The sequence below is a fragment of the Liolophura sinensis genome, chromosome 7 (assembly GCF_032854445.1).
Source record: "Liolophura sinensis isolate JHLJ2023 chromosome 7, CUHK_Ljap_v2, whole genome shotgun sequence".
NCBI lineage: Eukaryota > Metazoa > Mollusca > Polyplacophora > Chitonida > Chitonidae > Liolophura > Liolophura sinensis.
The window spans coordinates 40691498-40716581 of NC_088301.1; the positions used below are offsets into that span (position 1 = coordinate 40691498).

The 25084-nt window shown below is 36.0% G+C and overlaps 1 protein-coding gene across 1 annotated transcript; it reads left to right on the plus strand.

Moving 5' to 3' along the window:
* LOC135469631 (calcium/calmodulin-dependent protein kinase type 1-like) lies at window positions 1-25084 on the plus strand. Its single transcript, XM_064748150.1, has 10 exons — window positions 1-191; window positions 5516-5650; window positions 10635-10709; window positions 12557-12695; window positions 13611-13734; window positions 15832-15907; window positions 17864-17976; window positions 18741-18819; window positions 19172-19259; window positions 20852-25084. Exons 1-10 carry the CDS (start codon window positions 97-99, stop codon window positions 20951-20953), a joined length of 1026 nt encoding a protein of 341 aa, XP_064604220.1. The 5' UTR covers window positions 1-96; the 3' UTR covers window positions 20954-25084.

Here is a 25084-nt window from a genome sequence, read left to right on the forward strand (position 1 = left end):
TCAATGGTGGACGTCGAGACGAAGTGATCGAAAAATCAAAGAACGGATGTATGTCTTTTAGTTTTTCTCGTGATTTAGCTGCCTCGTGTCTGTAGTATGCCGCTGTTTGGAAAGAAACATGATGCAGGAAAGAAACAGCATTCGGAAGATGTGCTGAGGCGGTACGAGTTTACCGACAAGACCCTTGGAACGTAAGTGTGTTAAGCTTCCCCTTTCATCTTCCACCTACATAATGCTATATATCCCGCCACAACTTCTGTAGGCTGGGAGAAAAATTGGGAAAAACGTATCCTTATTAAAAAATAAAAACTATAAATATTTATGTCACATATATGTTAGTATTTGCTCCAGCTGTTACAGCTATTGTTATCTTTAAACATCATTATTTTGTTGTGTTTTACTTTCTATGACAACGCTGTTTTTTTTTTTGTTTTTTTTTTGTTTAACTTAGCACCAAAAAATGCCCGAAAAAATCTAATTCGTAAATAATTTGTGTTATGAAATATGAAGATCAATGTCACGTTAGCTTTTAACCGCCGAAAATTATGTTATGTTGATTCTATCAGTAAATGACATGTTGACAAATTCATACATCAGAAGACTTTCATTTTGACATACATATATGGAACCATAGTATAAATTATCTCGAGTGTGAATCACTTCCAATATTGTTAAATGAAACAGGGAAAGGCACTCCTTACTTTACCATATTTTAGAACATTATTAATTCTTGGGCAAGGTTGTCTGTTTAGGATTTTGTAGGCTTCATGTCCACCTTCAGCCTGTCTCAATAGACTCAGTGTGATATATTAAATTCTAATGCAAAAATCCAATTCACAGCTCTCCTTTTAAATTGGACAAGTAACTTACAGCATTACTGTGATATTTAACTAAGCTGTGGATGTATAAATGCTGATGGACAATCATGACCTCTTCAGCTCTTCGGAAATTAAGGTCCATGTCATAAGGTGTATCAATTTTTTTTTGTCTGAGATTTCAATATTTGAGTTAGATAAACTGCCATGTCTTAACTAAAATTGTATGATTAAACCATTTCCTCTTGTGTAATGTATGTATGTTTCCTCAGTCTTGTAAACTGAAAATACTTCAGAAAATAATACTTAGGTCTTTCCTGCAGCCTTCTCATGACAGTCAAATCCCTGCAGCAGAGTTTTTATCCAAGAAAAGTGTATTTTTCTTCCTGCGGTATGGACAACAACTTGGGAAAAGGTTAGCCTGGACAGGCACTAGTAAGGCTTCATCAAGATCATGAGTCTTATGTTTTATTGATGTTTATTCAAGTGATGTATCTTCAAAATATTTCCAGTACAAATATGCTATTTTTGTTGAAGACAAACAAAATTAAATCTGAATAATAAGAGAAGTAGTTTGGTGAAATGGTCCAGATTTTCCCTTATGATACATGTAAGTGAAATAAGCTTTTGTGAAATTAAAGCCAGCAGATATCTTAAAAGAACACTTTTTAGAATTAGTTTTGTACCATGGGTACCTGATGAATACATTTAAAGTGAATACTGGTCTGTCACCTTTGTCTGCCTTGTTATTGCATAGACATGCGTGTGAATCATCATCTGCTTTGTTAAACCATATATGATCCATTCTCTCCTGACGCTCACACAAAACTGCTGTCTGGCTTACATATGGCTTTGATTTTTTTTGGTGGTGATGATGTGTCATGCTTTACATTTGTTCATTTCCACAGTTACCAAAGAAACCAGATTGGACAATTTTTTCTATATCCAGCATATAAATAGACATGACTTCCAACATACTACATACACATATGTACTCCATATGCAGATTTTTGGTGGAGATTGCTCTCAGTTTCGCTGTTTGGCTGCTGAACTTTCGTTATGTTTTGTCACCCTGGAAATCGTGACTTAACTTTCATGTCTGAGCAGAAGCTTATGAGATAAGAAGCCTGCTTGTAAAATCTCTTAGTATCAGCTTACGTGTACTGCATGTATCATCATAATTGATTTGATTATAAGTTGATAAATCAATGCACTTGGGTTTTCTCTATGCACATACTTGTACTACATGGGCTTGGCATTTTTCCTGTTAGTAGGTGTGCATGTTTTTATGTGAGAGAAAAAATGTATGTACATTATGCTGTTATGCAAGAGCTCACGGTTTCATGTACATACCTTTATACATAACCATGATTACCTTTTTACGACTTAGTCAGGGTTCTGCATAAATTTGTAAAAAAATAAGGCCTAGCAAAAATATTGCTTGTTTCCCACCACTGTCCGCCCCAATTTTTAAAACATGTTTTATTAATATAACTGTGGAAAGTATAATCTGTCTTGAGCCATTTATATAAAAAAAAAAATTGTTTTATTGAAGCTGTTCATGTCGCATTTAAAAGCAAATTGCAAAGGAAATAAAAAAAAAGATTTTCCTGGATAAAGGATCAAATAAGACATAAGAGCAGGACCATGTTTGGTAGATAGAAAAGGGTTTTCAAAGATGGCCTTGGCTTGTAATGAGTGAAGTGAAAATATGCATGGCTTGAACTGACTTTCTGGCAACCTGAGGATGGTTGTGCATTTCCCCAGGGCTCTGTCTGGTTTCCTCCCACAATAATGCTGGCCGTCATCCTATAAATGAAATATTCTTGAGTACGGTGTAAAATACCAATCAAATAAATAAATAAATAACTGACTTTCTGTTACATACAATGTTAAATTTTGGACAAAGTGCCAAGACAGGTATACTGTAGTGATATCTGGAATGTCTAAGAGAAGATAACGCAATGATATATGCACATAACCCATAAACAAGAGAACTCAGTTATGTTGACTAGCTTCACCATACCATGACTGTTTGCCAGAGCTTTTTTATTACATCATTTGCTAAAGAAATGTAATGTACATACAAGTAATTGTTGACAGTATTAATTTGGACATCCAGTTTTCAGCACTGTTGATATGGGAGAGGGAGGAGAAAGGGAAATGTAGACATCCTGCTATAACAAAATGGCCTCAAAAGGGATGTGTGAACACCCTTTTTTTGCATTTCTGGCCAACCTCCTGCTGACAAGATCTGCAAACTAGGCGGATTAATTTGTTGCCTATACACTCTATGCCATTGATATCGTCTTATATCCCCAGTTTTCTCATATATAATATTTGATACAATTACAACAGGGTACATATAGGACATACATGTAGACTAAGAGTTTGATAATTGCAGTTCATATTAATATTGATGGTATTGATGTTGAAAAGCTTGTTGCTGAATACATGTTTGTTTATGGATATATATCTGGTTAGTTAAGATATGATTTATTGCTGAGTTGTCTTTCCCTAAACACCCAGATAGCACTATGCCTGTCTTTGACCTGGACATCAGGGACTGTGAACATTGCTCATCATAATTAGAGACTTTTTTAGTGGTTGTAAGGGTAACAAGGAAAAGAAGTAATTTTTATATGTGGCCAGAAATACAAGATGTAGCACATATAGAAATAGAGGAAGTGCATGATGGCAACAGGTGTCTGTGCACCTGGAATAGCTGAGATTGACATAGAGTGTGTACCATATCTCATTCAAGCAGGTGAAACAGTGATGCTTCAATTAGCACAGTTCACAGCATTTGCCAAAATGATTCAGTTTAGTTGTTAAGTGCTAATTAATAGATCTATGAAACAAACGTATGAGACACAGTATATTCACCTGAAATTTAGCATGTTTGAAGTGACACATTTTACTTGATTCAGTAGATTCATCCACCTTATTGGGCAACTTAAGAGTTTTTTGGGTTTTTTTTTTTTTTTTTGCAGAAATGTGGTTAATTTCTTATCAGAAAAGTATAAGTGTTGCTGTCAACAATACCATTTGAAGGTATTTATATGCTTCTGAAAGTGCATTTTCCATACCAAACTTCTGGTGAAGTACAGTACATCTATGCATTATACGTGTATGTTGCTTCTTTGTACATGTATAATGAAGTTAATAAAGCCAAACTGGTGATCTTGAATTAAAAAAATTGCTCACCTTATTTCAATGTGTTCTCTAACCAATGCTGGATGCTGTTATGTTACTTTTATGTAGATGCATGTTTTTAATCTCAAAGGGGTTATTATTTGTTTGCTGTGCATTTGTTTTGAAAACTTTATTAAATTAGTAGATTTAAGAGGACGATATACCGATGACCATTTTTTTTTTTCAGATTGGTTTTGCTTGTTCATGATCTTGAAAACTAACTACCCTAATTTTGGGGACACCTGGTATGCTGTTTTAGCCAGTGTACATGTAATTGTAACAAGAATTGAATTTAGAGAAATAGAGTAAATGAGAAGCATTTGGTATATGAGACCTCAGGTCAAGTACTAAAACTGGCCTTATCTGTGCATGAGTTTGCATATTTAATGAATTCTATGATGATCATTGGTCGGTGGTTTCTGCTCAATAACTTCTATGTATTTTTTTTTTTTTTTTTTTTTTTTTTTGTAAACTTTTGTATGGATGTTTATTTTGTGTAACCCCACATACAGTTTGAAAGCCAGAAGGATCCATGTACAATGTATTTATAAGCTTTGGCTTGCATATTTTATGATTTCCTTGATTCTGATTTGCAATACGTTCTTTTTGTCCTTTTTCAAAAAATTTTGTGTGTAGGTTCATTTTGTGTAACCTCAGGTAAAGTTTAAAAACTGGCTGGAACCATGCATCAGTATCAATTGAAGTAAGCAATTTCTTTGATTTTGAACTGCCAAACCATGCTAGCTCACATTTTCCATGCTAAGTCACAACTTATATTTTTCATTACTGGTACACTTTTCATCATTCTCTGTACAGTATTCATCAACATTCTTCCTTACAAATTCTTGGATGAAATATTTGTTATTCAAATTAATGAAGATCTCACATGTGAATTTTAACATTTTTGAAGGCACATTTTATGTGAATTAAATGTGTTGTTTTCCAAGAACAATGTTCAGTCCAGAAAATTTTGTAGGCCTCTAACCTGATTTATTCATTACAAAACAAAATATCCAAGCTCGAATTTTCTTGCATTAAATACTAGATATCTACTTGTTTTCAGACCATTTCATGAGAGAGAATCACATGACCACCCAGCATCATTCTAGTTTCACTATAGATCTGAGAACTATCTCATTGTGTTTTGATATTAGAACAGTTATGACATAGTTTTTTATTTCTTTAGAAGAGAAAAAAGATTCATTGAATGAAGAAATATAATTTCATCATGTAGTATCAGTAATTTGGTCATGGCCATCTCAAACTAGATGACATGAACCTTAATTAACAAATGACCAAAATATGTTTACAAGAACACTGATAAATTCCTAAATTCTGTAGAAAGTGAACTGAATACACCACAAATAAACAGACAAGTTATAATTATTACCTACAACTATGTCCCTTTGTACTTCAGTTGTCACTTATAATTATTGACAGGATTCCTATTTTATCATTACTTTATCATTCCAGGAGTTCTTATTTTTATTTGTCTCCACTTGCAGGGGTGCTTTCTCAGAAGTTATACTTGCCAAGGACAAACTAGAAGCAGGCAATTTTGTTGCAGTGAAGATAATAAACAGAAATGGCTTGAAGGGAAAGGAAGAATCATTGGAAAATGAAATTCAGGTGTTGCGAAGGTAAGAGAAAAAATATCTGTGCATGCTTCGTTAAAATCATGAGTGAATATCCTGGATGCATCATACATATAAGTGTTACTTGCTTTTTTCTGTGTTTATTTTCCTTTGAGCTCAGACAGAAGTTTAGGGTAAAGTGCAAGGACTTTTGTCCCACTGAACTTTCGTGCAGAAGGGACCAGAGAGTCATACCAGCTCTCTGTGATATGACCTTTCTCTCTACTTTCGAGACTCTAACCATTAGGTCACCAAAGTGGTCCTTAATAAATTATGTGGAAAGTGACATTAAATCTAAAAGCTCCGTCTATCCAAAAGCTCCAAGCTTCGAAGCCAATAAATGAAAACGCTGTCTCTGAGAGTAATATTTTGTCAAAAAAGTCATAAATTTATGGAAATTTCTGCAACTTATTGAGAGTACAGGTTTCACAAGATGCAAGATTGCAGATCTAGAGTTCATGATATAATGATTACAATAGTGTAAAGGAATGGTCAAGGTTGGCATAAGACTGTCTGAGCCACTGTACATGTAGATTGTAATGGACGTGTGGGAACAGAGTAGATAGACATAAAAGACAAGTACCTGAGGATTCAGTATTGATATGGAGTGGATTTTTTTTTATATTGATAGGGAAATAATAGGGTGAGATAAGGTGCACATTTTTCAAATTCCCTAGTTAAGACTTTCTGGTACATGTAATTGCAAAGTGAGATGCATGTTACTTTGTGGAAGCTTGATTGGTAGTGCGAGACATTGGTACATGTAGTGTTTCTATAACACTCATGGACAGTATATACCATGATCCGCTAGCTATAGTACAGCTGAACTTGTTTGTGTATGGCAACATTTGCTCCAGGTTTTTGTCTAGTAAACTGATGTTTGGTCTGTCTTTAAGAGGACAAGGTAAAATATTGAAGGTATTTGTTTGCACATTTGCAGATGATAGATTATTAGTGATGGAAGCTTGTACAGTTGACTTCAGCCAGCGATCAATAGCAGTTGGCCGTTAATTGTACTGTGCTCCCTGCCTCAGATGCTGCTCGCTCAATAATTGCCTGTGCGGATCAATGCTGAACTCCTATCTATCCCTTTAATACTATCTGGTCGCGACCAGCATTTGTCCCAAAAAGAGTGGAGGTTAAGCGTGGTATTATAACAGATGCCTTTGGCCTGCTGAGGGGTGGCCTTGGGCTTGCAATCCGACTGCTGTGACAGGCGTGTAGCCAGCAGAGGGCTTTTGGCAACCGCATACTTATTGTCCAAAACATTGATGAATCAGTTCACATGTTGTCACATTTAACAATTAACATTTTAAGAAAGCTTAGCAGTTGAGTGATCTTCCAAGAGAAGAAGAAATGCACATTGTAGAGCATTTTTTTCAGAAAATAAAAATTGAATGCCAGTATCAAAGGTGTTTCTGTATGATGTAATAATACTTTGACTATATCATTGATATAAGCTGTTAACAAGTAATAATTAAATTTCCTTTGTGTTTCAAGTGATAACAGTCTCTCTGATTGGTAAATTTTTTGTGTTCTTATGTCGATAAATCTAAAAAATATTTACGCTCTGCCCCCTCCGGACTACTTTAACTGAATATAAACATGACCATGCACCTGTAAAACATGCATTTCCCATCTGCCGTAGACAGATTTTCAATTCAAACATAATTTTAACACCACCCGCAATCTTCATCCTACATAATGTTTGCTCAAATTAATTGACGACCATAAGTGGAAAACTCTTGGAATATCCAAAATATTAAAATAATAAATACTTCTTTCTAATCAGATTTCCTTTATAGATTCAATTATTTTTCAGTTCAGCAACAAAGCTAAATAAAAACATCACTGTCACATTGAAAAGACTTTGTCTGAGTACAGATATCATTTAACATTACTAAAACTGTCAGGTTAGCCCTAACAAGACATAATTGAGCTGAAAATAAACATTTAATGTCAGAGCAGGATTATCTTGTATTACAATCACATGGAAATTATTCAACATTGCGATTTTGTAAATATCAGTTCCTACCTCGCTGTCAGCGATACAGATACTGTGCTTCAAAGATTTAAGGTTTGCTATGAACTATCAATCCATTTTGAATGTCTTGGTCCCTCACAGGGCACGCCACAGATTTTTGCACCAGGACTACAATACATGCATTCAAACAAGAGGTTGCACGGGTTTACAGTAGAGACACCAGAATGCTTATAAGTGGCCACAAATATGGAAGTTCTGTCTGAAGTTATACAGTAGGAAATTCTCCACAAATCAATAGAAGATCATCAGCCTGTTGATTGTTGTTCATAGTGAGAATTACACCCCTTCACATCTGCTGGTGAAGCCACAAGCACTGCTTATACAAACCATGGCCAGCCCTCCCCATCATGTTGTCTTCGCTCCTGGCGTCACTCCAGATGTGTCCTCTTCTGTTCAATACACAACAATTAGCGTCTCCGCTATCAGGTAGCTGCACAGCCAGTAAATTCCACTAGTTCTTCATCATCTTGATTCATCTTACACTCATCTTTCACCATCTGTGTGTTTTAATCTTCTCTATAACTCAGGCAGTCATTCAAGCTTCAGCATGAGCCCGATAAAACTTCTAGCTGGTGATTGACTGTGTTTGTGACATTGAGAAAGAACAGTGCAGCATTCCATTTGTTTGTTCATTTCATTGATAAAATTGTATTCTTGCGCCTACTTTGGATGGACCAACTCTCCCATATGACAGATATACTCGCTTGTACATCATGTAATCTCATCAAATAATTTGCATTTTTGATTTAATTTAATTATCAGTTCATTACCCCAATGAACTGAAAAAAGTTAGTTAATCCTTAAAAATATTTGTCACATTTTTATATTCAGACAAGAATAATAAAATGACTGTAGGACACATGAAATTACACTGATGCATGTACAAGGTACGCATTAGCTGTACATGTCAATAAATTGTGATGTGGAGTGGTGTTGAATTGGATTGCAGCTAAATCTGCTAATAAGAAAGATCTGTTTTCATGTTTCCGATATTAAGCATTTACAGATAAGAAATTCTTACCCTGTAAATGGATGGACCTAGTGGTTTACATTACATGAATCAGCTTGAAATGTGTTCTGATTTTAGCTGAGTGTTCTGTATTGTAAATAAAATAAAAGTAAAAATCATGCTCTTGTGGTGTTAGTCATGGTGTGTCCCGTTGAATTCATTCATTGTGCCCTGATTTTTTTTTTTTTTTTTTTTTTTTTTTGATTGATTCCTGTTTAAGGTCTACTCACAAATTTTTCACTTAGTGTCTGTCACTGTTATGAGTGGATGGATCAGTTGTAGAAGACAAAACCACTAATTTTTGGCAGCCCATGTTTGAGGTCCATGTGTGTACCCACTGAGGAACAGTGGCATTAAGAACTTAGATGTGTTTGGTATACAGGATAATGTTGATTTATGTGAATTACGCACCAAAGAAAACAGAGCTGTCAGACTAAGCTTATTCTTTAGCTCATATATATACACAGGTTGATGTTTTGTTATAGCTATATCTGGATGCCAGTATCAGGGAAACTGTTGGGATTGTTGGATTCCTGTTGATATACTGTCTGCAAAGTTTTAGGGAGGGCAACAACTTGTTCTCATAGAATGAGGGTTTCCATCACTCAAAGAACTTCCACCAGGAGTCTGCCAGAGGGGCAAGGTGATGTGTCTGTCAACAGCATCTAATCTTGTCTTCCTCTGTGTTAGGATTAAGGACTCAGTAGTGTATACTTTAATTCAGGCTCTGACACATGATAAATAGCATCCCTAGAGGCTAAGTTTATTCCAACCTCAGCTGGAGTGGCAGGGGCAATTTGGTTACTGGTGAGCAGGGCATGTGTCTTTTGTCAGATTTTTAAGAACATGATGTAACACCCAACTAGCAGGTACTAATCATACTACAGTAGACTCTCTGTAAACTGTAGGCACTCTGGACCCAACGAAAATGTGGGTTTAGACCAGATGTCAGTGTATTAAATATGGGTAAGTAGCCTACAACAACAACATGTGTATTGTACATACATATACGTTTAATTAAACTTGTTAAACAGCACAGCATAGCAACAAACTATGGAGGGAAACTGATCTGTACTTTAATTTTGTACATAGGAACATAATTACTCTACAAAATATTGAACTTTGTCACTCAAGTTCATTTCCACATGGCGACGCTTTACTGGTCTACTGGCCATGGTCAGATGTTGTCAGGGCAGTGGCAGGGAAAATTGTGATGGCAACTGTTGTTTGAGTCATTTTTATTCAGTCACTTCAGTGTCAGACTCATCTTTCACTGACAGAGTGACTAAACTCTGATCTCCACAGGAGTTCACATAAGCATATTATCTCCCTTCCCACTGACCTTCAGTTACCTGGCGAGTAGGCAAGTTGAAGCCAACCTTGGACTCCGTCGGATGTCATGTGCAACACGCTGCATCGGATTAGACAAGACAGATGAACACTCACTGGAAATGTTTGTACTATGAACCACTGTCGGTGTTCAGAATAGACATGAGTCGGTTTACTGTCAAATGGAGCAGAAAATGGACCACGAATGTTATCGGTTTTGACAAGATGTCGGTTAATTGAAGTGTCAGTGTTCAGAGAGTCCACTGTACAAGACTAAATGTACTTCATGTACTTGTATGTTTTCATATGTGTTAGCAGTAGTTATACCACATAATGTATGCTTATGTAGTAACACCATGAATACAGTAGTACCATATGATCAGATGTATTTTGTACCATTTGAGGAGCAGTAGCACATCAACGAATTTACCACCTTAGTATTTGTACCATATGAGATGTGCCACAAAACATGGTGAAATACCATATGTACGTGTACCTTGATTTATTATGAAACACTTTTGCATGGAGAGGTACAACAACTGAGTGTGTGCTCATGCTTTTGCTGTGACTTTTGTCTAAAATAATTCTATGGTGCTTTCTCTTTCCAGACTTCGCCACCCAAACATAGTTCAGCTGCTGGATGTGTATGAAGACAAACACAGAGTTTATCTTGTAATGGAACTGTACGTATATCTGTCTTTAGACATCTTCTATCTTATACATCTTATAATGTAATGTGACTCCAACTATAAATCTTGTACTTTATATATTTCAAGTTGGATTCATTACCTTTGTGTCATACTGTGTGATGCAGTGTTCCTTGAGCCTTTGTAATGTATGAGGCTTCACATAAAAAAACCTGATATATCAAACCAATGAGAAGCACCCTGTATGATGACCTGCAGTCAGATGGATTGTCCAGGGAGGGGGCCTTTTCATGGCTTTGTGTGCGATTAAAGCATTATATTCTTGCCCAGTCCATATCAAATTGTGTGTGTGTTAGGTGGTATTGGCCTGTAGTTAAGTCAATTTCCCAAAGCCCTTCACCCTATTCTGCCTTGTTGATGTTGTTGAAATGTGGATTTCATGAGGCGAAGACTTCAGAGTCATGGTAGCAGCCTTTTAACGAGTCATTCTGATGACCCCCTTTTGACCTTTCATGTTGACCTGTAACTCATTATGCCTTTGGCATGTTGTGCTGAATGGTTTATGTTGTCTAGGTCTTTGAATTTGAGGCATGCTATCATACTCCCACATTTAGTTGTCTGGGTTAGAGCCTAGTTATACTGATTCTGATGAGCCATTTTGGCCTTTCATGGTGACCAGTAACTCATTGCATGTATGCCATTGGCATGTTGAGCTGAAGGGATTATGTTGTCTAGACCTTCGATTTTGAGGCATGCTATTACATTCCCACACCCAATGCATTAGTTGTCAGGATTAGAACATACGTATGCTACAAACACACACCTGATTCAAAGGTTGTGATAGTAATACATCTGTTCAGAAGACAAAGACCTGATTGTCTTTACATGTATGTCTGTCTGTCAGCTTGTCCATAAGAATGACATTTTAATAGCAATATTAGTCAAACCTTTTTAGGGGACCGGCCTTGATGGCTCAGTTGGAAGATCGTCTGCTTTGGGGTCGGGAGATTCAGGGTCATTCCTGGGTTGGGTCATACCTAAGACTTTAAAAGAGGAAGCTGTACCTTCCTCACTTGGCGTTCAGCATTAAGTGGAAGGGAAATGTGTGGTTGACCTGTATCAGTATAATGGCTCGGGTGGAGGCGGCCTACTTGCCATCGGTACGTCGTCTCAATGAAGCAGCACTAGATAAAAGAAAGGTGGAAATCCACCCTGCAACAAGGAGGCACATTACATGCACTCTAAGGACTTCTTTGTCGACATATGACTGAAAAATTGTTAAGTAAGATGTTAAACCCCAAGCACTGCCTCACTTAAACCTCTTTAGGTGTAGATTTCACTTGGTCTGCAGGTTGATATCGAAGTGAACTAAATGTATGTGACATGAGGCTGCTTCAGGAAAATTCATAATTTCAGTAGGAACTGACTGGAAATACATGTATCTTTGGCAGCCTTCTAGAAACGGAAAGTGTGAGTAATTTGAATACAGTAGTAATCATTCCTGTTCACACAAAATTACAAATTTTGTAGACAGTTTCATATTGGAGTAGTTAGCTATTTAAACACGAGCTATTTCGATTAAATTTCGGCCAGCTAACAAGAAGTGGGAAAATCAGTGCATCTCTCCCATGATTCTAAGTTGGTATACTGGCTAGGTTCATATTGGGGTGGGATACTTTTTAAAATTAGGGACCATCTTGGTTACCATGGCAACAAGCTGAAAATAGCCTTTTTTGAAAACTTTGATCATAATGGAAATCATTCAGTTTCACAGAGGGATTTCAGAGTTGGGATAGGGGTTCATACAGGGATACTATTTATGAATTCAACCACATATTCCATACATATCATGGTTTTGAAGATTGTTCGTTGGCGTTTTACAGAGTAACAGGCGGTGAACTGTTTGACCGAATCGTAGAAAAAGGGAGCTACACAGAAAAGGATGCCAGTCAGTTGATCAAACAAGTATTGGAAGCAGTAGATTTTATGCATGAGAGAGGTGTTGTGCACAGAGATCTAAAGGTAAGGATAGCTATTATCATTCTGATGAAACCAAAAGTTGTTGTTGTTGTTGTATTTCACCCAAAGTCTGTTGTGTTAGACGAAACTTAAGCGCTAGAGCTCATTATTACAGCACAGCAAGTAACTTCTCAAGTTCAACTAGGAATAGATTATATTAATATTATTCATGAAGAACAGAGAAGATGTCATGGCTGTATTATGCACAGTTCTTTAAATTGACCATGCCTTGAAACATGCAAACATTAACATCTTGTTGTATGCCAGATTTCAGTTTTCAAAAAAACATTCAAGCTCAAGCACAGCAGTGAGAACAAATCTTGAACGAGGTACAGAACAGATATTTTATAATAAAACACTGTAGTATTGCATCTTAATTTCAAGTTATACATACATAAAAGTTTGGAATATCTTGTAGGCTTGAACTTAAGCAGACAAGATCATTCCCCCGCTATGTCACTTCACTGCTCTACCAGTCATCCTAGAATGTTAGAATGTTGTCAGACCGCTTACAGTGGTGGAGTGTGATTGCCATTGTTTATAGTGGCATTCCCATCCAAGCACTAATTGGCTCAATGTCCAACTCGACCATCAAACTCTGACCAATCTTTGAGGTATCACAACATGAGAAATAGTCAGTTATTCACCAACTGGTGTTTCTAAAAAAAAGTTCGGAAGTTTGTTAGGTAATGGACAAACGGCAGTAGCTTCCTGCAGCGACTTAAACTTCCACCTCCCATGAACATGACAACTGTCATATCAGTGAAAATATTTTTATTATGAAGACATGTCAAATAAATAAGCTTATTGATGTTAGGCCGAGCTCAAGTACATTGATGTAGATATTCACTCTTCCACTAATATGCACAGAAAGTTGGACATAGGCTGTTGCAGAACTGTTGTCTTTTCTATTTGCAGCCGGAAAATCTTCTGTATTATAGCCCTGCAGACGATTCCAAAATTATGATCAGTGACTTTGGCTTGTCCAAAACTGAAGAATCTGGAACCATGGCCACAGCATGTGGAACTCCTGGATATGTAGGTAAGAAAAAAATGGACAGGAAATGAAATCAGGATGCACGCTGTCCTTGAAACTCCCTGAAAGTGTTTGAAAAATACAAATACTCTGGAAACTCCTTGAAAATCTTAGTTTGTCCTGAACTTAAATATAGTCTGTTGACCGCCAAGTCTGTATATCGGGAGCAGCTGATAATTCTGCCATAATCAGGGCTTCCGCTGGCACTCGCCATTGTTACAAATTTAGAACAATTTTTTTGAAATGGGGTTAAAATTTGAAAAAATGGGAATGTTTTAGGCGACAAATTTATGTTCTTGAGAAAAATTACAAACGTTGTACAAAATCTATGATGAGAGTTTTCTGGGGTTTTTAGCAGATTTTCGCAATTTTTCTAATGAAAATAATCCACTTACTTTCATTGCAAACGGCCTCATCTCTGCGAAACAACAACAACACTGTTGTATGGCGAAATTTACAAAGGGGGTTCAGCATTTTTGAAAGTTGACTTACATTAAATAACACTTGAAACCATTTTTGTTAAATAACGAATGAGAATCATGGCATTTTGGGGGATGCCTTTCATTGCCAATTGTAAAAAGAAAAAAAAAATTGGAAAGGGAAATAAATTAAGGTAGTGTTAAACCTGTAAATGAAGTTACCTCCCATGAAGAATTTTAACTTTTCCACTTAATAAACTGTTTTTTTTGGGATCCGAAATAAATTAAATGTGTCAGAATATGTGCTGTTACATAACTGTGTACGCCGTCTGGTTTTCTCCTTTCAGACTGTGTTACTCCAATATACTGATCATAATCTTGCATTTAAATAAACTGAATTTACAAATTAATTTCGTAACAAATTTTTCTGATAGAGGAAATTACATTTTACTAGGATCCTACAGATAGATTGAAAAAGGATTGATTTTTATTTTCAAAAAACAAAAACATGCTGCCAAGCTTTGGTCCTTTATTTTGAGGCATTTGTTCTAAATGTGACGTTAGTTAAACTCCAGATATAGCTGGAAAAGACCAAACTGATTCTAGCAGCTACACCAAGGCAGATTACATTACACCTACAACAAATTACAGAAGGAGACCTACAAGAGTCCTGGCTGCTAAGGAAGTATGGCTAAAGAAAAATAGTATTTTCTACAAAATCTGATGAGCACCTGAAGTGACTGGCTAAAAAAAATACTGACCCAGAGGAAGCCCTGCATAATGATATGTGGCATTCATTTGTTTTACTGAGCCAAGGCCAGGTAAAAGAATGTGTCACATTATAGAGGTGAAGGGCAGATATTTCCTGCAAAAGCAAACATACTGTTCAATATACATGCGTGCAAAGTAAAGAATCTATAATTCAGACTTAAAATATAGTCTATAATTTGAACGATGGTATGTTTAAACTAGAACTGAAAATGACAAAAAACTCCTTGAAAACTTCTTTAATTTCATTTTCACCTGTATGAACCCTGGAAATTCTGTTACCACATGCCCTGGAGACATGGATCAGTAGTAAGTGGGAAAGTATGTCAGAAACTTCCCAACTCATAAAGCTGACCACCATTATATGTGAAAATTTTTTCTGCGTGACAAACAATCAAATAAATACCACAGGCCGAACATTTCTGTACAGGTTCAGGTGATGCTTTTAAACACCTGTCATGTACATGTAGAAACCCTCTGTTCCTAGGTGTTGTTGTAAACTTCACTGATCATGATGCCAGTGGCAATCCAGAAAGGAATCTGCTTTGCTCCCGGCTATTAAAAATGGCAAAACAAGTAATCTGGCATCCTCTAGAAAATATATTTGATAAGAAGCATTTGTAGAATTTATAATTATGCATGATGGAAAACAACTGTTATATTTATGTACATGTACCCTATTTCTCCTAAAATTTGGGACAGATTTTAGTAGTTTTGAAAATAGAATATTACATTTCTTTACCAACCTTTTGGAAAAATAAGGATAGGAGTATGTTGCTAGATGGTCTAACAGTGTGAGAAAAAAGAAACTCAGTATTCCTGGTAGGATGAGCAGACCAAGTGTCCCAAATTTTAGAAGAAAGAGGGTACCTTCCATTGTAAGTTACTCTAATTTAATTTAATCATATAATTTCAGCACCTGAAGTTTTGGCTCAAAAACCATATGGTAAAGAAGTGGATTGTTGGTCTATAGGTGTCATAGCATATATATTGTAAGTATTCTGCATAAATGAACTTTTCTTAGGACATGTGTTAAATTGTTTTTGTTACAGAATGTTCCATGGTTACAGAAAATTAGATGTTGCAGGGTCTACTACATGCACATGTACAGCATTAGGAAATCCAAATTGAAGTACATGTAGTGATATCATTTATTATTTGATGTTTATATTAGATCCATTAAAACTAAATGGAGTGCTTTCAGGATCATTGTCAAATATAGGCCAAATATAATTCATTGAAATATAATTGTGGGTTTATGCAGATTGATAAATGATTTCGCGTGAATGGTTCATGCAGCAATATTCGGTAGCGGGGAATGTTACTGATTAACTCCCTTAGACATTGCAGGAGAGGGAATATGTAACTACTTACCTCCCCTTGAACATTTCAGAAAAATGATAGATATTACTGGTTAACTCAAAGAGGATATTTCAGAAGAATAGTAGATGTTACTGATTACTTCCCCTTAGACATTTCAGAAGAGTGGTACTTGGAATGGATTATATTCCATACACAAAGGCAATGCACAGGATCAGACAGTTTAGCAATAGGTTATTACCTCACCCTTAGATGTATAACATATCTCTGGCCATATATGGGATTGTCTGCCTATGGCATGTGGACGGTTGTGGGTTTCCCCTGGGCTCTGCCCGGATTTCTCCCACCATAATGCTGGTCATCATCATAAATAAAGTGAAATGTTCTTGAGTACGTCATGAACCAAAAATCAAATAAATAATTAAATAAACCTACAAGACATGGGTAGATATGGACAGAAAGCAATTAATGTCCCTTTTACTTAATTATGGACAATAATCTGTAGAGCAGTTCCTTTATTAGTGAGCCCAAAACCCTTATGGTTGTCGCTGACACACCCTTGTGACCCTGTATATGTAAAAATCCCAACAGGGCAAGATGGTAGAAATTTGGACTTAGCACTCTTCATCACAAAAAGGCGCAGACGGTGCTACTGCTACATGGTGCTTGACTGTATATCCTATTTCCAAAGGTGTATCATCAGTATACTGAATTGACAGTTTAGTCCTAAATCTTTTCCTACTCCACTTATAAAAATCGAAGCAGGCATCACTAAATAGACCACTTAAAACTATACATAAATATGCTTTGATTTTTTTTTTTACATTTTTGAGAAAAGATCTAAAGGCACTCAAACATTTGAATTCTAAAGTGAGCTTTATGGACCATACTATTGGAGTTTAGGAACTCTGATATCACAGGAAATTTTTCCAACTCTATTTCATGAGTGAAAGATTACTGAAATAACGTACCCAAAAATTCCTTCATTCTGGTGAAAATCAGGCGAAAAAGGTGATGTGACATCAGAGTTTCTAGATACTGTCAGTATGGCTCATAAAGGACATCATAGTTTATGAATATTTGAATGCCTTTCAACACTCTTTCAAGAAAAAATCTGTAAAAATAGATGAAAGTATTTATACGCATAGTTTTCAGTTGTCTGTATTATAAACTTTACTTTATATTTTGGCTTTCTTTTACTATAAGGTGTATTGGTGATGTACCTTATTACCTCCTCCTAAACATCTTACATGCTTTTATAAAGATGATCCCTCTGTTTATTATCCAATTGTTACATGCATTGAATACAGGTTGATACATTTGGAAAGTTTATAACGCAAAATACACCCTTAAACATAGTCATTGGGATAATAATTTCTAATTATTTGTGCATTGTGTACTTGATCTACATACATGCGTAGTAGTTTAGTTTGTGGCAGCATATTAAATGCTGTGTGTACTATTGACAACATAAACTAAAGGTAGATTAAATAATCTGTGCTGTATGCACGCAGCATCTGAAGAGCTGCTTCATAAGGGTTTTAATTCATTTCATGTTACAGAAGAACATTTTATACTAGAACTAGATTTGCTTAAAGAATTTCCTTGTTTATTTAATCTTTCAATAGGTTGTGTGGGTATCCACCTTTTTATGATGAAAATGATTCAGAACTCTTCAAACAAATTCTCAGAGCAGAGTATGAATTTGACTCTCCATATTGGGATGAAATCTCAGAGTCTGGTAAGTAACTACTATAAGGTATCATAGCCAAAGACCCTTCCTTTATCGTGTTGTATTATTAAGACTGAAAGACATTTCATCAACAGTGCAGCGCTATAGTGATCAGAGAGGGAAATTCTCCAGTGCTAAGTTGTCAAAATTATGGTTTCAGGATCGAGACTGAAACATATAAACAGTGGGCTGTTAGTATTTGTATACAACATGAATCTTGTGTGGGGATCAAAGACCATAGCTGTATATGTACTTTTGAGTGAGCCGTACATCCTCCTCATTTAAAATTTTAGCTCACCTGTACAAAGCACAGGGATGATATCTTAAAAATTACTGCCTGCATTGAGCTGAGGTTTTGCATGCATGTAAAAGGACTATGACACAAGGAAGATGTTCTTTTGAAGCTCTGAGGGCACATTAATGACCATAATTTGCAAAATTGATGACAGTTTATTGAGTATTAGAATCAGTGTTAAGGTAAATGTTATAGGTGATATCTTAGTTTTTGCATATATGTATGTATGTAAACCACAATGACATGAATGGGATGTTTCATTGTTGACTCCCTGTATGTTTTAATTACTGTAAATTGCAAGATATATTACCTCCACACCTGTCTTTTTGTGTTCAAGCTAATGTAAGTGCTTCAGTGCTAAATTTATTAAGCTTAAGTTTTGCATTATTTGCTACTGGTTTGCTACCAAATCTGTTACATCATTTTCTTTTGTGCTGTTGTGTGTGAATTTTCATTAAAATTGTTTGTTTTTTTGTAGCCAAAGACTTCATTAGGAACTTAATGTGTAAAGATGCGAATGCCCGGTTTAGCTGTAAGCAGAGCTTAGCCCATCCATGGTAGGTATCAAATCTTCATCTCAAATTTCATAGAGAACACCCAGAGCTTTGTGTATTTGAACTTTCAGTTAACAGGGGTTGACTCCCATGGCAGGCAAGTTTTGGAGTTTGTGGTAATCGTATGCATGTAGGACACACTGTGTACTCCAGGAAGTCTGACGTGTGTACACATCCATGTGGCAACAAACCATGTCAGTCAGCCATGATTGCTGAGTGCGCATGCTTGTATGTTTTGAAGTTTTGAAGATATATATATAAGTGCACATGTAAACAGGTGAGCGTTTGTGATAGTAATAACAGTATGGATATAGATAACTTTTACCTGACAAACACCTGTGTAATTTGTTTTCAGGATATCTGGAAATACGGCTCTAGATAAAAACATCCATGCCTCTGTTAGTGCACAGATTAAAAATTTCCAGGCAAAAACAAAGTGGAAGGTTAGTATGCAATTTTAGATTTATAATGGTGTGTTTGTTCATCAAAGATTTCACTTTATTATACACCTAAGTGCCCAGCACCTACTATATTATGTAGTAAACACAAGTGTCCAATATTTTTAATATATTGGACAGTTGTAACTGTGACGTCACACGTACGGACTACTTTTTGTTTGTTAACAAGCAGACGACACAGCACGATGTTCGTCTGTGCTCGTCCAGAAAAATCTGTGTCTCCGGACAGTCCGTTCTGCCTCACACCAATTCCCGAATGTCGCCTCAAACCTGATGCAGCTGTGTGGTATTACTCCACTCCAATGGGAAAGCATCATTTGGGAGAGCTAATGAAAGGGGAAGCCAAGGCTGCTGGACTGAAAGGCCAGAAAACTAATCACTTGGTCCGAAAAACAACTGTCACAACCCTGGTAAAATCTGGTGTCGCTTCACATAAAATTATGCAGGTCACCGGACACAAATCCCTAGCTAGCATCCAGGAGTATTATTCTAAATTAGATCATGTAGAGCAGAAGCAAATGTCGAGTTTACTTCATGGCAATCGCGCCTTCAGTCAACTATCTCCCACGCTTCCACTCCCTGGCCGGTCAGTTCAAGTGCACACAAACAAAGTTTTCACGACTCCGATGCAATCAACTTCCGCACAGAATCCCAAGGATAATCAGCTAACTTTGTTAGCAAACTCTACTTCTCTTTCATCCTCATCCTGTAAAGATTACTCTAGTCTGTTCGGTGGCGCAGTTTTCAATAACTGCACTTTTAATTTTCACTGAAACGTCTGCATTCCTTTTCTTTACACTTCTGTTTGTAAAATACCGCTTCGGCCATGTGCGCCTGACCCAGTTTTCCGTCAGCCAATGAAAGTGCTCCATTCAGTATTCCATATTCATCCGCAACTGGCTATCCTCTATTGTTATGCGATATGAAATAATTAGCAGGGTTTTACCCAATTCGTTTAGCGTTCAAGTTTATTTACTTACGTTTTTGACAAGTGGGTGTATAATAAATAGGTTATTGGATTGTATGGTCCTGTATGGACTCGTCCATACAGGACCATGCAATCCAATAACCTATAAGTATATTATGTTTATATGGGTTTGTTGTTAGATAGCAGGGTGTTCTTAATACTCGTAGGCCCCACAGTGGTAAGGAGTGTTGTTGTGGGTCCTTCCCTCTGTCTGTCTGTGCCATTCCTTATCATTGTGTTTTCTATGAACCTGTTAAAAACATATTTATGAAATTTTGCATTAAATGATCATTTTATCTCATAGATATGTGCCTTTTGGTCATTTTATGTCAGTCTGAAAATAAATGTGCATAGACATCCACATAATTCACATACCAATTTGCATTCCATTTTTTTATCATGAGATATCTGTGATATACTTCCATGTGGGAAGACTTAAATTTGAAATAACAAGCAACATGTGTAAACGAAAAGATATGTGAACCTTGTATGCACGTTGTAAAAATTTAGTTTGTGTAATGTTATTACACAAATTGTGTAGAACTATCAAAGTGATATGATTTTCTTTAACTGTTTAACTGTCACTGTTTTCTTTCTGTTTTGCTTGCAGAGAGCATTCAATGCTGCTGCGGTAATTCGTCAGATGAGGAAGCTTGCCATGAACAAGGACGATGCCACATCACACCCAGCAAATGCGACTTCAGCCTCCTAGATATCATTGGTCTCGGCAGTCACCAGCATTGGTCACATTATGTCATAAGGTTCCAGCAGCAAAGAGGGTCATTTCTGTTTCAAAGATGCCCGGTGTTGCAAAGCGTATGTGCAAATTCATCAGCACCATGAGGCAACAAAGGTCATATGGTGTGATATCTTGTCTGCCCAGAAGAGATTTGGAGTGACTTTTCTAAGGAAATATTTTTAACTTTTGTCACCATTTTAAATTTTAGTGTGTTTTATCTGCACTCATTGATGGATGTGATGTGATTTATCAGCACTTAATTTGAATTTGAGAGTGGAAAGGATTCAGTGTGTATCATTATACACTTTTTGGAGAAAGGACAGAAGACCTCGGAATTAATGATTTTTTTAGTAACTATGGGGGATTTCAGTTCACATTTTTAAATGTCTCACCTTTTTGAGTCTGGAGTAGACTTCTATCTGGGTGGGCATGGGTGAGGGAATAGATTAGGTTGTTTTTATGCAATTTATTGTAAAAATAATTAAATGCAACGCAATTGAAAGTGCAAACTCTTATCTGTCAACTCTGTTACTGCAAACAGTTCATACCCAGTAGTTCCATGATATATGATTGGAGAGGATATACGGACTGTAGAAATGGTAGGTATGGTTTGCAAGGTGTCACAAGATGTGTGCAGTCTATCTATATGCTTTTGGATGTATATTGATTGAGTGTGGTGTACATGTACATATTGGTACACAGCTCAGTTGTTATTTTGAAAAGTGTTTGTCTCTGTGATACATGGTACACAGTAACTCAGCTGTAGGCCTTAGCATAATGCATGCCATGGTTCTCCACAATACACAGGTCCCAAGGTAATTTATCACGACACATGATTGCATCCCTTGGTGCCTTGTGTTGTTGCTTTGAGGTACATAAATGAGAATTTTTGGACTTTACATATTTACTATAAAATACTGTTATGAAAGTACATGTATCCAAAAAGCAAAAATTGTGAATTGATTATTTCAGGGGCTTCATATGTAATAAAGGACATATATAAAGAACAGCTGCCAAAAGCTAGTGATTTGAAATGTTAATGGTAAAGGATAGTGAAGATGTCTGCACCATCCTGCAAAGCAAGGACTTCATGGCACAAGGGGACATCACTCTTTGCATCATGGAAGGCACTTATAGGCTAATGGCTGTGAAAAATCTACCTGAAAACATTTAAACTCCTGCTTCTTGTGATTTTCCTCTAATTCTGACGTCTTAGATTTTGATTTTCATTCAGGAAGTAAAGGTTTGCACCACCATCTGTTGTCCTGTCATTACGTCAGTCAATCAGTCCGTCGCAAGTTTTCCAGACCTGTTTTGTCAAAACTGTTCATTGCCCTGAATTCAGACTTGGTAAATGGCTTCACCATAACAAGTTACAGATCAAGTTCACGTTTCGGACCCCTATGTCACTTTTGGAGGAAAGTTTTGCTGTTTTTGTGTAAATTTTTACTTGAAACATCAAATGGGCTCATATCAGTAGGGGACATATAATACTTACAGAATCAGCTGCAAAGACATTCATATTGTTTTCTAGTCTGAAAGGTGCAAGACACCAGCATATTATTCAAGGTGAACTGACTACAATAAAATTTCTCAAGTTATCACTAGTTGTGATTTAGCTATGTTTAATTACATTTAGACCCTCCGGAATCTTATTATTCAAGGTATGGCTGACAGATACAATCATATGGATATGGCTCACAGTCAAGGTTCTTAAGAAGAATTTTACTCCATTTTCTCATGATTTAGAATTTCTTATTGTTAAATAATTATTATTTTCTTATGCATTATACCAGAGCACATCTATTCTTAAGTTCCGTGGTAATATTGGGGTGGGGTGGGAAATTGTTTTTTGATGCAAAGGGGATTTTCATGGTTAAACATCAGTGGCATGACTGTCATTTGAATGTTCGTTTATGTAGCATTACTTAAATTATCTTATTATGTTTTCAGCTAAACTTTCAATTGTCTTGGCAAAGGATATTTCATATGACTGCTATATTTGTTTAAATCACACGCAGTACTTCTAAACCCCCAGGTAAAAGAAAAACTTAATTGTAATACCTGTCTGAGAATCAAATGCTTCTTGTCTTTCAAGCTGTTTTATCAAGTATATTTTTCCCAGGAAAGCTATGGCAAACTTAAACATAAAATTCATAGTCAGTGTTTCTAAATTCCATTTACCTGTATTCACAGAAATATGAAAGCATCTGTACCTGTGGGAGTATATTTTTATTCGGGCAGCTTTGAGAAGATGCACTGCATATCACTTTTGGTCATCTGTTTTCATAGTGTAGGAAAACTGACTCATTTGTTATTATTAGTTTTTTATTTACTAGTTGTTTTTTTTATGTTCATAATAGTATTATCTGCATTGCCTTCATATTTTCATTACATATCCACTCTTCATGTAACACACATCACAGAAAAAAAATTAAAATCCTATGTTTTATAATTAAGAGTTGTATAGAAAAAAAGACCCAAATGTTACACAAAATGAACATTATTTTAAAAAAAAAATTGTCAAAGAAGTAATTTTTGTATTTTTAAATGGCTTAGTGTACTAATTTACAGAAATTTTTTTATCCTTGAGCTGTCTCGCATCTCTGTTTACATTCTCACTGTCTTTCATTACATCTACACTGCTACAAGCTTGAAGACACATCCAATGAAGAACTTGAGGTATTACCAGAAACAACTGTCCTTACACCACATGTTTAACTTTGAATATTTTTTAAAGAAAGAAACTAAGAAAGACTAATTGTCAAATCTGTTATAGTTTGTTTTTGTTGAATTACACATATCAGACCTATTTAAGACCTGCACTATTAAGAACAACTATGAACATTTATGTATGTTAATGCCCTACTAGGTTTTTTGTCTAAACGGAAGTGTGAGAATGGGCATCGAGCCGAAAGATATTTGTGAACAACATGTATGGCATGTATCCATGCAGCTTTATTTCCCAGTTAGTCTTTCAGTCACTATCACCCTATACATAGAGTGGGCTGTGCTAGCTGTGGGTGGGGTGTGTCTGTAGAAAACATGTGCTAATACATGTAACATCTGATGAACATTTTCTAGAGTTAATCCTTCAGAGAGGCTGGCATTGAAAGTTATTTGACACATTCCTGCATTATTGTTGTTGCACAAAACCTTTTTATATATACATTGAATTTTTCATATGTCTGAACCATGCAAATTTACTTTTACATTTGAGATGTTTTTGGTAGTTAAGACATTCGTCATTCATCAATATATTGTCATGGAATATTTGCAATAAATTCCTTTCTTGGAGACATTCTGTCGTGAGAAATACAAGCCTTTTTACATTTTCTCAACTTTATCTCAACCATAATAGATTGGACCAATGCTGCAAAGTTGAGGACTAGATGATGCATAGTGTTCGTGGTATAGACATTTTTCTTTTTTAGAGTTCCTTATCAGCAGATATCAGTTCCTGAAGAGTTCTGCCAATGCATTTGTTCAGGCTAATGAGTTTATTTTATTATTTTACACGATGCCGGTATGGTGTAGTTGGTATGTTCAAAATGTTCAACTGAAGACATCCATTCAGAAACTCATGTAACCTTGAAGATACCAGACATGAAAAGGACCAAAGAAGTCTTGTTAAAGGTTAACAAGGAATTATGGGAATGCCAAATTTGTCCCATGTACAAAAAAGCTGTGCCCATTTTGGTAATCTTATCGTTTTCTATGATGCACAACAGTTCCAGTGGATATTGGTGCATATTTGCTGGTAAATAGTACTATTTACAAGCGCTACAACCGTACAGCAGATTAAGGCATGTTTCTACTCAGCTCGGAATACTCTAGTTTTGGCCAGAATTTTCCCATTGACCTACAGATGACATCAATAATTCATTTAAATTGTCTTCTATATGTAATATACTACCATTTAGAGTTCATGTGATTGTTAAAAACATTAAGAATTAAACATGGATTTATTGTATTATTTAAATTTACGTTTTGTTACAGTTTTCGCTTTTAAGATCAAGAGAATTCCTTTAATGTTGGAAAGAATTTTGTATTCTGGTATATGACAATATTATTTTCATTTTTACCTCAGCAGCTTTTATCCAA